Source organism: Bidens hawaiensis, unplaced genomic scaffold, assembly GCF_021521415.1.
Source record: "Bidens hawaiensis isolate Kalapana, Puna unplaced genomic scaffold, B.hawaiensis_p1.1 tig00013983_1, whole genome shotgun sequence".
Classification (NCBI taxonomy): domain Eukaryota; kingdom Viridiplantae; phylum Streptophyta; class Magnoliopsida; order Asterales; family Asteraceae; genus Bidens; species Bidens hawaiensis.
The window spans coordinates 520,397-537,245 of record NW_027492197.1 but is presented as its reverse complement, the minus strand read 5'-3'; the positions used below and the strand labels follow the sequence as shown (position 1 = coordinate 537,245).

Below are 16,849 nucleotides of genomic sequence, written 5' to 3'. Positions count from 1 at the left end.
ACACATAGAGTTAATTAGAACAAGAATGAAAACACAATGGCTAAAAAAAAACAAATTAGAACTACTGGACTAAAAGGGGAATTTTGGCCAAATCATCACAAAAACCATATTCATACCATTAATAAGACAACCGTAGCATATTCCTTCATTTTATTAATGTAACAAATATGAATTAAGATGTATTTTATTTGGAATTTTGGAGTTACCAAGACATTTTAATCATTCATGAAATTGTGTTTGTTATTTGATTCTAAAAAGGTGTTGCATGTTGCAACACTCTACGGGCATCCCTGACACACCACGGACATAAAAACAAAATACTAAACTGATAAAAGAGTCCAATCCCAAATACCATTGGTGCATTCTTACCGTATCAACCATCAATGAAAGAACTTCACAACCAAACATTCATGAAACTGAAGCTCCCAATTCATGAAATTGAAACACACTTAACCAAAATTTACAATTTAATAATCTGACATAGAGCTTCTCTTTTGTCATTTCAATTGAAGGCTGTGGTGACTGTAACATTAGTCATAAAATAGGATAAAGCATTTCATCTAACATACCATATTCATCATGGGTAAAATTCTCAGCTTCAGCAGTAATGCCAAATGCAAACTAGCATTATGTAAAAAAACCGACAAACATTTGAAGATCAGATTGTTCACCACTTTTAAGTGTGTGACAAATGCAGAATTAAACTAGTAATCTAGTCTTTGTGATGGTTGGAATCAAGAAACTTGGCATAGCGTTCTGATTTTGCACCTGTTTTGTGATCATAGTACTCGACCACTGCGGCTCCAGCTAATGCAGCTAGGGTTAGAGCCTGTGCATGCAACCTAGATCACCACAGGTTAGCCAAAAGTGCCAAAAAAAAAGCATGTAAAAACATTGAATTTCATGTTTCTAGAAAGTTAAAGTTTTTGTACTTTAGTTTTATAGCAAATTCGCCGTTTTTAAACTAAGAGAATTACATAAGTCATCATTTATGTTCATACGTTGTAACAGTTTTTGTCATTTGCTCTATCGTCTGTCCGCTGAGAGAAAAACGGTCTTTTTCTCTCTTTAAATCAAAACATATGTCTTTCTACCTTCTCACCATATGTGCTTCCATACCCTCCCTCAGTTGTGATTTTAGGCCATGGAAGCCTCAATGGTCAGATGAAAGTTATGATAAAAAGAGAGAAAAGAACAGCTTTGCCCTTACGTGTTCATTTAACACGCAAAATAGACTAATGTAAAGAATAGGACGTAAACTGTTAAAATATAAGAACAAGAAGAATGATTTATGGATGTTCTTGGTTAAGGATGGTAAGTGAAATTTGCTATATACCTAGAGAACGAAAACTGCAACTTATTCTTTAATCTATATAAAATCCATCATTGTCACCGATCAGTTGGAAAATAAATCATGGCATGAGAATATGACAAAAGAAATAAATCCATATTCTTACAAAATAGATATGTTTATGAAAATTAACCTTTAAATGTTAAGGGTAACTAGGGCAGACTCGTCTAGTCCTTGAAACTTATTACGAATTTCCATATATGGTAGGAAACAAGTGGAAGCAAGATTCGAACATAAGAGTTGTGCTACAACGGTTTCTACGAAACTGCAATTACACTAGTCTTTTCTTACAATTATTAGGTTATTATGCATAGGAGTTCACAATTGCATATCAACATAATTATTAAATAAAAATGGTAGAAGAAAGAAAGAATGAATAATGATACCTAGCGTGAATGATGCGGACACTCGTCTTCATGCCGGGCTGAGACCAATTGTAGGCGATTGATCCAGCAATCCCACTCAACCACAAGCATCCTGATTAATTAATTGGATGAAAAAAGGTTAATTAAATACTCGATGGGATAGAAGAAAAGGTAAGGGAAATTACCGACGGAACGAAGCTTGTGCTCAACAATCCATTCTCTAGCGGCATCGATTTTGGATTCGCCCATCGCTGGTTATTAGGTTTCTTGCACAGATCAATACCGGAGGTGCCTGCCACCAATACAGCCTATGTTGTTTGCCTACTTATTCTTATTTTTCTTTATATATTTATGGGTTCGTTTTTAATATTTATAATATATTTTTTTGGATTTTAACTTTATTTATTTTAAGGAAGTTAATATATTTAGGGCCTGATTATAAAAAAATTTTATAAATAAATGAGATGTTATAACTTGGTTTAAAAATTATCTGAGCTTGATGAAACCTATGACACAGCTTATTTTTTTACTGTAAAATTGTTTCTTGATTATAAATAATTCCTTTTTTTAAATAAGATATTTATTTTTAGTATATCCCTATTTTATAGGATTTTCATATCAAATATATGGTGAGATTAATTTTTAATTAAATTAGATGTTATAACCCGTTTAAGGGTTATCTGAGTTTAGTGAGACTCATACCCATGAATTCGGGTTAAATGCATGAAAAGGCTCTATTTACAAATAAAACAATCTAGTGGCTTGAGAGAATGTAGGTTGCAACCAGAGAGCTTTTAAAGTTTCGTGTATTGGGTAACATTCATTTAAGAACTCTTATTTGTTGTGAGAACTTTAAGAACTAATCATATCCCTTAATCATTTGATATATGGTTCAAAATCCTAATGGCATTGTAGTAAATAAAATAATTTTGAAAGACAATTTTAAGAGTTATTAAAAAACTGCCATCTGTTTTTTTCTAATAATTCTCCTCATTTATAGGATAAACAATTGATGGTTCTTTATATAAAACGTTAGTGTTTTTAACTTTTAATTAGTGTTGGATTTATTCAAAAAAGACAAGAAGGTAGGTGTATTAAGATATCAAAACATGAAATAGATATTAAAATTTTTAAATGTTATCAGTTATCTTTTTTTACTAATTTTTACGTCCCGTGACCATTTAATTTCTAGTATATTCTTTTACTTAGATTTTTGTTTAAAGTTTATATGGATTAGATTTAATCAGATTTGTAGTATATTATTTATTTATTTCAATTACAATTTATAAATTTTCCTTTTGAATGGTTTGAGTTCGCAACTTGTAAACATATTTTTACATAAACGTAAATGTATTTTTCTTACATATACGTAAATGTATATTTGAATTATGTTTCAGCGCCTGTAAATTTTTTTTCATTCAATTTATTGTTATATATAAGGTAAAACATTTATGTTTGGTTTTATCTATAAATGTTTAAACATATATAAAAAGACAATGAGTTTAAAACATGTATAATTTAATATTTACATATATGTATTTGTTTGTTTATACGCAAATAACAATTTATGTACGCAAAAAACTATTGGCATGTAACTTTGTAATTTGCATTATAGGTTGTTATTTTTTATATGTAAAAAAATAATTAATCGGATAGAATAGAGAAAAAAAGACGAGAGAAAAATATTAATTAGTTTATGGAGAGAGAAATATTTCATTTGTTACCATCATACCCTTTTAATATAGTTTTTAATTTTAGAAGTTGATGAATAATGGACGGTCTAGATTGGTTCTTTAAATTTTAAAAAAAATTGAGTTCTTAAAGGAAGCTAACCACATATATATATATATATATATATATATATATATATATTCCTATACTATTAAATCAATAGAGTTTATGGACACATGGTCTATTCTTATTGGTCCAATTCTATTGCTTCCATATATAAAAACCCCTTCTTTGATTTTCTTTCCAATTAAATAATTCAAAAATAAATTCAATTAATAAGAAACTCATTTATTTTTGTCATTATACATTATACCCTTTTAATAACCCATTTAGGTATGTCCCAATCAATCAGAGCTTACAAATCCGCCTAATTCCCGCTTTTCATTTATCGATTCCTTCACGCCACCTTAGTCGTCCGTGTTAATCTCTTGAGTATCCTTCAATTATACTCGGTTAATCAAGATTGATATTCAACCAGCTTAGTGTAAAATATCTCCTTTACTTGTTTCCATCGATTATTCCAATTCCATATATATATTTTATGGTAGTAATAGGTTTTGATTTCCTTGATGGATTATATCAATATCATCTTACATTGTATCAATTAAACGAAACCTAATTTTCTGCATCATTTTAATGAATTAATAACCGGTAGACATCAAACATATATACCCTGTTCATGATTTGGAGGGTTAAATATCACAGATGAAATTACCCTCTTATAGTCTTATAAAATCAGAATTTTCGTATATATTATCATAGTTTTTCGTTTATTAATTATCATATTTTAATTCAAATCATCTTATTTTTTTGCAACGTGTTTTGTTTTTGTTAATGCAACCCTCCATTTAGTGGCCAAAATAAAAAATGAAGTATGGGGAGCAAACGCACGACATAACTAAGTGTATGTTTATTATTTCTTTGTATCATATTAGTTTAATTTAATTAATATATTCTAACTTGATCTGTTGATAAATATTTACAACTTTTATTTGATAGATATAATTGAAATCAAATCAATATAAATTATATCAATATCAAATGAATTGTAACAATTAAAATTGTTTCAATTTCCATATGTTTAATAATTTTGTTTCATATTTCAAGCTCTTTTAATATTCAAAATTAATGTCTTTGACTTGTAATTTAAATATCAATACCTTTTATATTTAACTAACCAAAATATTATAATTCCTGTAACTCATAACGGTTCATAATAGGTTCATTTTTTGTTTAACAATCCAAAAATATTACTCCTATTACCTGTCTATATATAGTGTCTTTGACACACGAATTTCACACCACCTTTTGCAATATCATATTTGTTAGTTTGTAAGGTAGATTTTCTTTGTTATACTTATTTACTTCATTCATATTATTTGTTTTGTTCATGCATTATAACAATGTATTGTTCTTTGTTTACAAACAACACATGGAGCCAACACACATTACAATGTTGAATGAGTTAGATATTCTTAACAATGAAAGTATCCTCAAGGTACGTATATTAAAGTTATGGCTTCTCATGGACAATAGCAAACCGGGGGAAGATTGATCAATTGAAATGATTTTGCAAGACGAAATGGTATTTTTACATATTTTTAACTAATTTATATAATCCAATTTTACATGCATTAGCACTTACACATTCTAATTATTATTTTTAATATATTATTCACACATTGTTTTGGTAATATTAATTATGTAACAGGTTAACCGAATTCAAGTTTATATAAGGAATCCTTGCAGTCCCAAGCATGATGCTTATCTTGCAGAGAACAGGTCGTTGATTGTTAGGAAGGCTTCAATTTGTGCAAATTTGTCCATCTACAAATATGTTGACTGCCCAAACAAACTATGTTTCAGTTTCAAACTCATCTTTCAACTTCGTATGAATTTAAAGGTCATCTATATGGCTTGTCATTTATTAGATTTGATGATATAGTTTTTGAAATTTTCAGTTGAAGTTATAGTTATCTTTATAACAATTGTAAATTGAATGTTATTTTGGCTGAAAGTTATGTTTAACAATAATTTATTTTCGTACCGTTATTAAGAAAAATATATATCATATTGTCCTACCAAAACATATATCACAAATTATGGAATCCTATAAAATAATGTGTGTTTGTTACCCGATTTATATAATTCCACCCGTGTCATACACAGGTCAATAACCTAGTAGTATCTATATCTCTATTAAAGAAATTGAGTTATTAGACACTTGTCCTCTTATAATTAGTCCATAGCAATTAATTCTATATATATCTATCATTCTATTAATTTCTTCACAATTAAATAAATCAAAAAAGAATTAAAATACAAATATTTATGATCATTGGTTAATGATTTATTAATTTACATTGAATTCTATGTTTTGTAGGAAACTAATGCTTGAATTTGTAATATATTTTGACTCCCTTATAAATGTTGACTCCATCCTTGTAGGTTTTCTTAACCAATGCTTACATTCTTATTTGATCATTCTCAAAGAAAGTTTAGTGAGTAGTTCAGTAAATGAAATAGTTTCATAATATTATAATTATTAGGCATGACTTTCTACGCATTTCATTTTTGGATACATTTCGAAAACATAACATTTATATAGAATTATTCGTTCATATAAATACAAAATTTACAATATATATTTAAATATACTAACATATATTTATAATTGACGTCTTTTTATATAATTTTCTCCCGTGTAGCATACGGGTCACTAACCTATAACCTATTAAAGCATATATTTTCAAACGTTTTCCTTAATGTTACAAAGTTTTGGGCATGCAACATATGATTAAATAGATTTTGCATGTTTTTCTTAATGCATTTTTTTGGTTCATGGTTTAAGTTATAAAGATGATTGAACTTATAATTTTACTCTTATAAATACCTTATACTTCATATAGAATTATATTTTTTTTTAGAAATACAACTTTTTTCATTATAGCGTATAACATATACATATACATATACATATATGACATATTATACATTTTCCGCCTGTGTGGTAAACGGTTCTTTGATTTACTAACCCGTGTTGAACATTTCTCTTTTCATTTTAAGATAATTTATTTTTTTTACAACCAAATCTTAGTGTTTGTAAATTTATATTTTAAGTCAGTGATAACATTTTTTTTCTAAATATCATTGTTATACAGACAAAATGTAATTATAATAATATCGTTATGAATGTTTTATTTTTAAAATAAATCACACCTTGTCATTTAGAATTAGTAGTGTATAAATATATCAAAAACTTATTAAAAAGTCATATATAAAGGTTATTATATAAAATAACTGAATTTACGTATTATATATATATATGTATGTATATCATAATTGTCACGACTCAAGGTGGATCTTTAAAACATCATTTATTATTTTTAATATGTTTTATGAACAATCTAAATTATAAATAATTTAATTAAATTATTTCTAACACATAACCATTTTCTTACACAACAACTCATAGTCAAGTTCAGAAATGTTAGATAAAGAAATAATGAATTACTTGAAGACAATGTTGGATTCTCAAAATCCTTTGGTTCAAGGATGCCGGATGGTAAGTGACTATTTTTAAAACGGTCCCGGTATGTATTTAAAGTTATGCATTATTGGAACAAGGCAAAAAGATGTAAGGACTTACAACCTGCTAAAAACTTCTAAGTTGTAGGTTAATCGTTGGTAATATTGGTGACACAATAGATAAGCACGATACATGTTGATTTATCAAGAGTGAAGAGTAGAGATTGTATTAAAATGCTTGTTTTGGATAAGAAAGTTCAAGTTACAAACAGGACAACAAATATGGTTTATAAATTTGTAATTTTTAATGTTTTAAATTATGTTTCCAAACAATGTAATATGAATATTCTTTTTAGTAAGTTTGTTATGTTTTTAAGTACTTTGTTTACATGCGAATATGAATTGCATTTATATCAAATAATTCTCCCAAACAAATTTTTGTCATCTTAAATATGTCTTTAGTTGACGATTTCTATATTTCCACCCATGTCGTACACGGGTCAATAACCTAGTATGTATATATATATATATATATATATATGGGTGAGATCTAGTGAAAACTCCTCTTAAAGAGAAAACTTAAAAACTCCTAAAATCCTTCTAAAAAACTATTTTTAACTTTTTTTTTAAATTTTCTTTTGAAGTTTTTTTTCCATTATTCTTATATGTTGTTATTGGTTCAAAAAAAATCTTGTCGATATAGTGCGCATGTATAATAGTGTACATTGCATATATGCAAAAGTGTTTGTATTGCATAGAATACAACACTATTGCACATATTTAATACACACTATTGTATATATGCAATATAAGACTAATACACACATCGAATACACATTAATACGCATGTGTAATACAACATTAACGCACATGTGCACCACATCGACTTTTATTTTATTATTATTTTTTTCCATATAATATAACACTACTACACATATATAATACACAAATATTGAATATATGCAATAAAACACTATTGAACTCAAAAATACATAGTAATACACATGTGTAATACAACGGTATCGCACAGTAATACGTATGTGCATTACAGCGTTTTTTTTTTATTTTTTTTATTTTTTTCGAGTGAAATATAAGAAAATATAAGAATAATGGCTAAAACAGAATTTTGAAAATATTTTTTTATTTTTAATTAAAAATAATTATTTAGGAGTTTTCAAGTTTTCTCTCTAAAGGTAAGTTTTCTCTTGATCATCTCCCTATATATATATATATATATATATATATATATATATATATATATATATATATTATTTGAACCATTTTCTATATAGGGGAGGGTTATACTAAAAAGAAGCAGTTTTCTAGGAAGACTAGGAATAAATTGTAGCCATTGGATCATGTTAATCAATGGTTGAGATTTAAAATTACCAAAAACCGACATAGTTTCCTAAAATTACTCTTTCACCATTTAACCGACATAGTTTTCTAGAATTATTCTTTCACTATAGATTATAATGTCAGATGTCAAAAATCTATTGGTTCTTACCATTCCTAGGAAACTCCTTATTCTTATTTGAACCATTTTCTATATATATATATATATATATATATATATATATATGGTGGAGTTATAATAAGAGAAACATGATCAAATACATTTTATTCTTAACATGAAAAAGTGAGAACCAATTTGCTGTTATTATTAGGTTTATTTTTATAAGTGTTAGCTATTATTTTGTGTTCGCATTTGCTAATTTTCGATTATGAGACGTTATAAGTATTTGCGTATTTATATTTTGTTGTTATTATTAGATTTTTTATTTTGCTTATATAAGTATTTGCTGGTATTATTTTATTCTTGATTTTGATTCCTTTGTTGTAATTTTTAGGTTTTTTTCTTTGTTATTATAAATAATTGTTTATGTAGATTTGTAATGTAGTTGGTATTGTTTCTTACGTTTTCATTGTTTTTATAAATTGGTATTATTTCCTATGTTTAAGACTAAAATGCACATTCCCCTATATTAAGAAATGAAATGTGTCTAAAAAGTACAAGAAGTAATCTGCTGCGTTAGATTTGGTGATCTGATGAAAAGTGTGTTTTGTAGGCTGTGTGTTTTATTTTAATTCTTGTTTTATAACACTCCAGGGGGCATAATCATCTCATGTGTTATATTATATATGAAAACATTATCAATCTATAATTATCATTTTTTAATCCAAACTTAAAACACAACACCAAGAACATCACAAGATATATTACAGTGTGTTTTAAATCAAATAATAATGAAATTTTAAAAACAACACCAAATTATCCAAATTCAAAACACAACACCAAGAACAAAAACACACTTTCATTAACAGAAACACACTAAAATATAACACCAAGAACAAAAACACACTTGCTTTGACACAAACACACAAATAACCAACATTCATTAAAAAAGCTCGGATCAGAATGAAGTAAATCAGATACTGAAGCACTAATAGGAACTCGTGAATGAATACAGAATCAAGTCAAAATACCAATCTGAACACACGGATATCTCAATTTTAATCCATGTGTGATCTATTAATAGACATAAAATGTGAATTGAAATGAATAAAAAAAAAATCCGAACGAATTTTAATGCATGAGCATGCGACGTCACTTTTTCAATCAATCATACAATATGATTAGACATAATCTGAAACAGGATTATGAACAGAATCTGAACAAACTCGCCGGAAAACAGTTGTTAGAGGTTGTCGGAAAAACGAAAGTGTTGGAAAAATCCGTTAACTCGCCGGAATTACATTTATGGCCGGAAACACATTGGAAACTTCAAAATTTCTACCGGAGATCTCAATTAATCACAGAATTTGACTCGAATTCGTCAGTATAACAAACCTAAACACTCCTTAATATCAAACAACAACCATTTTGATCAGAAAAGTATGCCGGAAAAACGTGAGTGACCGGAAAATTCTGTTACGTCATCGGAATATCGGTTACACTCACATGAAGTTTCAAATAAAGTTAAACTCAGATTCGTTTCACCTTCTTTGTATGTAGCTCCTCAATCGTTTCATGCCGTAAGCCCGTAACACAGGCTCAGATCTGACTGTGGATTTGGTTTACGGCGCCTTGTTCGTAACAAAATCTGGAGGTCTGTTAGTTTGCTTTTTCTTCTTTCAAGCCATAATCGATTGCTAGAACAATAGATGGAAGATGGATGTTGATCGGTGATTGGATTAAGAAGTGGATCAGTGATGTTGGTCGGAGACGGTGACCGATGGTTCAAAGTTGGAGATATGATGTTTTTTGCATTCTTAAAAAAATGTGGAGTATTAGGAGAGAAGATCCATAACTTAATACCAAAAATAGTAAAACAAAATATGGAAGATCCTACTCTTGTGTGTTATAATAAATTCAATGGTCTAGATTTCTTTTTACACTTCTCACAAAAGTTGAACATTTTATTCTAACCTCCCTATATATATATATATATATATATATATATATATATATATATATATATAAGGAAAGTATAAAATGAAAACCCACTTGAATTGTGAAAACCCGTGAAAACCCTATATAACATCGTTTTTTTTTTGTTTTATTTATACACGTAATATATGTTGTAACATCTAATACAAAACATCGAAAACTAAAAAAAAAATTGTTTTGCTATTTTTTAACATTTTTTTACTAATTTTTATATATGTTTTTGGAGAGAGAAAATGTTATATTTATATTTACATTTTTTATTAACTTTAATTGTGAAGCACAAGTTTCAAAATTTAATTAAAAACATGTGGTTGAGAATGCGTTTCTAGAGTTTTGGTTAAGTTCATATGAGAAGTCATATTAGTGTGAGAAGTTGGATAAATAATTAAAAACAATTAAATTTTTTCTTTTTCTTTTCTCATTTAATTAAATATAGGGGCATATTAGTAAACATCATAATTTCTTTTATATGGTAAGTATTAATGACTTTTTGAAGTTTCAAATTATCAAAACAATTATTTTAAAGGGTAAAGTTAAAGTACAAAGGACAACCAAAATGAGAAGGGTGAAAAGGAATCTAATCCATTGATTTTTGATCTGAAAGGTGGAGATTAATTTAAGAAAATAAATTGATGAGATGGGCATAAAGGTAAAACCCACTTTTGTTGGCTTTCTCTTTTCACATGCAAGGCACATGTCAATTCCCCCATCATTTTAAAACGTCCATAACTTTTTCATGCAACATTATTTTTCTAAAAAAATTTCACCATAATAACAAATGTTTTTTATCTTTAATATGAGTATCATATTGTTATATAAAAATAAAAAAAAATAGAGGGTTTTTTATATTGTGTTACTGGTTGTTCATTATGATTTTTAATTGGGTTTTTCTATGCATGGTGTTAAAGATTTTGGTCATTATGTTATCAATTGATACTCATATTAAAGATAACAATTAAAACAAAGATTACGTCATTATGTCTTTTTTTTTTGTCATTGTATCTTTGTGCTCATCATTTATCTTTCTACTTATCATTGTGTTTTAGTCATTGTGTATTACGTTATGTCATTATATAATATGTAGTTTCCATTGTGTTTTACGTATCAGGTTATTGTTGTTGATACATAAAACGAGCGTCTCGGTCTTTATCCTATTATTATATTAGTTTATTAAGTGTAAGGGCGTTTTGGTAAATTAGCCCATTCGCTCCATTGTGAGATACATTCGTTACCCCGTAACAAATGTATCACATTCATCATAATATAAGTTACATTCGTTAACCCTGCTTAACGAATGTAACATAACGAATGTGGGGCCTTTTGTTTATGTAATGTATAATGAATGACACCATTCGTTAAGTGTTAACTTAACGAATGTGTGATCCCTATATATACTTTGTATCTATTCTAAAATACAAGAAGTCTTTTTGATAATCGTATTAGCCTCGTTACTCTGTCCAATTACTCTCAGAAAACACACACAAACACACACTAACGTAATCCTACATTCTAATCGTATTATCACCCTGAACAACACGATGCTTGTTGGGTTTCAGTGGTGATCAGTTAAAATTTTGTTTATTAAAACCGGTTCAATAAATGTGATAATAATTAATCTTATTAATTAAAAATTATACACAGCGGAAAGTATATAATTAATCAACACCGAAACTAAACCCGACAGGATCTGGTTACAGACAATACGAGTACGCGTCAAACAATAAATATATAATTAAACTAACGATATATTTAAGTTTACCTCGATTAATAAATAACCGGTTGAGACACTAAAGGCTAACGAACCGAACTAGGTGACACAACGAGATCAATGACCAACGGTGGTGGTGCACGACGGCAACGGCAGTGGTGATGGTGTACGGCAGCGGCTGTAGGCGCAGTCAGCAGTGGCGGACAGCGGCTAGTCAGTGAGGGCAGTCGGCGGACAGGCGACGGACAGGTGGCGGTGGCACTGGCAGGCGGCGGCTGTGGCTGGACAGGCGCCGGTAGTTGGGCAGCGGCGACAGTGCAGGTCGGCCGGTGGCTGGATGGAGGAAGGATGAGATGGACTTGTTAGGATTAGTAGGCAGGTTATTAAAACATCATATATTTATATAGCCTCCTATTAGGTTTAACTAATCTCATTAGTTATAAACCTAATGGGCAAACAAGTCCAATTCTTACTCCAAAGCCCGCTCCATATAATTTTTTCTTGCTAAAGTGTCTAACCGGGTTAACTAACTTAAACAGGTTAATGGTTCTTTACCTCACGATGTAACTCTCACGGGTCATAATCCGGTTGGCCGTATTGATTTACCCGAACCGGTCCATAATTCCAACAGTCTCCCACTTAGACGGTTTCCGATTAAGTTACTCAATACTGACAGCCAGCGGTGCTCTAGCTACACATAGTTGCCCCCAACAGGTTATAACATTTTAAATTCATTAACCAAACAATCTTAAAATACACTATTACAAGATAACGAATTTATAGTAATCATTTTCATCTATCCTTTCTGTATAAGACATCAATTGAATAATGAGACATGGATCAGGTTCAATCTCATATGGCGTTCAATCATTATAGTTCTCAATCTAGAATCAAGGTGGTCCAATCAACCACACAGTTAGTTTGGGTGAGGCATCACACTTTACCAGTTTGAATCAACGAGGGCGCCAGGATGTCTAACTGTTACATATCATGTAAGAGTAAAAAATCCCATCTTAATTACATACAACTCCCACTGAACTTCAGATCATTCCTAACCAATGCCTTTATAGCTGGTAGTTACGCGACAGCGGTTAACACTGATTAAAGAATGGCCTTTAGTAAACGAAAGTTCTAATATGTATCTCAGGTCTAAGGATACTAAATGAGTATACCAGTATCAAAACATCTTATGACTAAGATCCATGAAGATGATTCGATGTGAATTACATCCAACGTCATTCTTAATGAGGTCTGTGAGTTTGGAAGTCAATCCCTTGAGTCCAAAGTCAGAATAGTCTTAATTCAGAGTCGTTCCCATGAGTCTGACCTACTACGGATAATTTAGAATACAATATTCACGGATTAAATGTATTAAAACCGAACACAGTTATATTATTCAACATTTGCATTTAACCATTAAATCAAAAGAGAACTTAAAATATAACCGTTTGAAATGTTCACACATCCAAATACCAAATCAAAACAAACTACTAGCTAATCTAAGACCGATAGCATCTCTGTGATGATCATGCTTGTCCTGAGTTATGAGTTTAGTGAATGGTCAGCTAGGCTTTGATCTGTGTCTACTTTGCTTATTATGATGTCTCCTCGTTCCATTATTTCCCGAATGAGATGGAACTTCCTTAGAATGTGCTTGGCTTTGTGATGAGACCTGGGCTCTTTGGCCTGAGCAATAGCACCTGTGTTATCACAGAATACCTCGATTAGTTTATGAATACTTGGAACCACATCGAGATCAGCGATGAACTTCTTCATCCAAGCAGCTTCTTTAGTAGCATCTGATGCAACTATGTATTCTGATTCGGTGGTAGAATCCTCCACCACACTCTGCTTGGGGTTTTTTAGTAAACAACTGCTCCATTGAGAGTGAATACATATCCTGATTGTGAGTAGGACTCATCTCGGTCAGTCTGGAAGCTAGCATCAGTGTAACACCTTACAGCGAGCTCTTCTTCCAATCCTCCAAACACTAAGAACATGTCTTTCGTCCTTTTCAGGTACCTCAGAATGTTCTTCACAACAGTCTAGTGGGCAATGCCAGGGTTCTGCTGAAAACGACTAGTCATGCTCAGCGCATACGAGACGTCAGGGGTAGTACATAACATAGCATACATGATAGAACCAATCGCTGAAGCATATGGAATTGCTTGCATGTGCTTAGTTTCAATGTCCGTTGCCGGAGATTGCGATTTGTTCAACACGGTTCCTTTAGCCATGGGGAGAGCTCCTTTCTTGGAGTTATCCATAGAGAAGCCGCTTTGTCTATGTATGTACTTTGACTCAACCCTAGAAGCCGCTTAGACCTATCTCGATAGATCTTAATTCCTAGAATAAAAGCAGCTTCACCAAGATCTTTCATTGCGAAACAGGATCCCAACTAGTTCTGAAGTTGCTTAAGCATAGGGATCCACATTCAAGATGAGGAATGATATAGTGCTCCCACTAGCCTTTCTATAAACACAAGGCTCATCTTCATTTTTGATAAAACTAAACTCTTTGATTTTCTCATCAAAATGAAGATTCCAACTGCGAGATGCCTGTTTAAGTTCATATATGGACTTATTCAGTTTGCACACCATGTTTGGATATTTGGGATCGACAAAACCTTCAGGCTGAACCATATAGACATCTTCAGAAAGATGTCCATTAAGAAAAGCAGTTTTGACATCCATTTGCCATATCTCGTAGTCATAGTATGCGGCTATGGCAAGCAATATCCTTATTGACTTAGTCATAGCAACGGGCGAGAAGGTTTCATCATAGTCAATACCCTAAGTTTGAGTAAAATCTTTCGCGACTAGCCGTGCTTTATAAGTCTGCACATTTCCATGCATGTCGGTTTTCTTCTTGAAAATCCACTTGCTCCCTACTGCCTGACACTCGAGGGGTAGCTCAACCAAGTTCCAGACTTGATTGTCACGCATAGATTGCATCTCGGCGTTCATGGCATCTTGCCATTTCTCAGATTCCGGATCTAAGATAGCAGATTTGTAAATAGTAGGTTCGTCGCTTGAATCGGCTACTAAGAGGACCTCGGGACCATCTAGATGCCATAGGTGTTTAGAGTTTGGTACGCGAGTCCTATTACTTCTGCGAAAGCTTGTGTTCATGTCCGATGTATCAGCAACAACTTGTTGATCAGACGTTCCAACTTCCTCAGTGGTAGTTTGTAGTTCTTGAATTTCTTCAAGATCGACAATATTATCTCTAGTTCCTCGATCGAGAATTTCCTTCTTGAGAAAGTGGCCATTCCTTTTGATAGAAATCACATTTATATCAGGATGGAAGAAATAATATCCGCTTTCGTTATAGTATCCGACGAAAACAACTTTTACGCCGCGAGGATCGAGCTTATCGTCAGAATCACTAGTAACATAAGCATCACATCCCCATTCTCTAAGGAAAGAAAAATTGGGTTTTCGCCCATGCCATATAGGGTTTTGCTTACCTTTTTAGTTGGAGCTAGATTGACAATGTGGGCGGCGGTCAAAAGGGCAAAGCTCCAAAAGGAGTGAGACAAGTTAGTTCTACACATAATTGATCGGACCATGATTAGCAGTGTTTAATTTCTCCTCTCGCTCACGCCATTGTGTTGGGGTGTGCCGGGAGCAGTGAGCTGTGAACAATTCCACGCTCTTTCAGATGATGTATAAATTCTGAGCTGAGATTCTCTCCGCCTCGATCTGATCTAAGCATTTTAACAGTTTTCCCGAGTTGGTTTCACTTCATTTTGAAACTCTTTGAACTTTTCAAAGATTTCATGCTTGTGTTTCATAAGATACACATAGGCATATCGACTGTAATTTGTTAATAAAAGAAACGAAGTATCTTTCATGACTCCTAGACATGGTTCTGAAAGGACCGCATACATCAGTATGTATGATTCCCAGTAGATCCTTTGCTTGTTTATTCTTATGAGTGAAGGAGCCTTTGGTGAGTTTGCTAGCTAAACAAGATTCGCAGTCATCAAAAGAGTCCGGTCCTGTGGATTCAAGAATCCCTTCGGATTGGAGTCTCTTGACTCGTGCGTTGCTTATAAGGCCAAGTCGGCAATGATATAGAAATGTATCATTGGTGCTAGATCTAATACGTTTAGAAAGATTATATACATTATTGTTTATTTGAACATCAACCTCATAAATACCATTTCGAGGTTTAGCCTCAAAATAAAAGATATCATTCAAGTAGGCAGAAATAGCAATACTATTAAAAACGTACTTAAATCCTTGTTCAAATAGTAAAGAAACTGAAATAATGTTTCTGGTCAAACCAGGTGCAAACAAACACTTATCTAAAGTAACTACAAGGCCAAACGGACAAGCAAAATGATATGTGCCAGTTGCAAGAACTGATACTCTCTTCCCATCACCAACGATGAGTTCCATGCTACCTTGTTTCAGCTTCTTCCAGTTTTCAGGCTCTTACAAGACATTAACGATGTGGTAACCACATCCGGTATCAAATACCCATGTGTTGTTAGAGACAGTGAAAAGTTCAATAACGTAAATAGAAATACCTTTAGAGGAGCTTTCACCATTGGTCCTCTGCCTTTTCAGCTCAGCAAGGTAGTCAGGATAGTTGCGTTTTCAGTGTCCCCTTTGTTGCACTTGTAGCACTGGCGCTCCTCAGGAGGCGACAGTGGTACCTTTGCAATACCTTTGTTAGTGTTGGTGGCAGACCTGGCAGCAATAGCA

The 16,849-nt window shown here is 31.5% G+C and overlaps 1 protein-coding gene across 1 annotated transcript; it reads right to left on the bottom strand.

Moving 5' to 3' along the window:
• Nucleotides 1-430: 430 nt before the first annotated feature.
• On the bottom strand, nucleotides 431-1,971 carry LOC143545584 (uncharacterized). Its single transcript, XM_077037448.1, has 3 exons — nucleotides 1,902-1,971; nucleotides 1,738-1,828; nucleotides 431-842 (listed from the first exon to the last, which is right to left on the bottom strand). The coding sequence occupies exons 1-3, from the start codon at nucleotides 1,963-1,965 to the stop codon at nucleotides 713-715; spliced, it is 285 nt and encodes a 94-aa protein (XP_076893563.1). The 5' UTR covers nucleotides 1,966-1,971; the 3' UTR covers nucleotides 431-712.
• Nucleotides 1,972-16,849: the final 14,878 nt, after the last annotated feature.

Coding starts and splice junctions, on each gene's coding strand:
- LOC143545584 (XM_077037448.1), bottom strand. CDS start 1,965: ATGGGCGAATCCAAAATCGATGCCGCTAGAGAATGGATTGTTGAGCAC. Junction 1,829..1,901: donor GCACAAGCTTCGTTCCGTCG/GTAATTTCCCTT, acceptor TTAATTAATCAG/GATGCTTGTGGTTGAGTGGG. Junction 843..1,737: donor GTCCGCATCATTCACGCTAG/GTATCATTATTC, acceptor GTGGTGATCTAG/GTTGCATGCACAGGCTCTAA.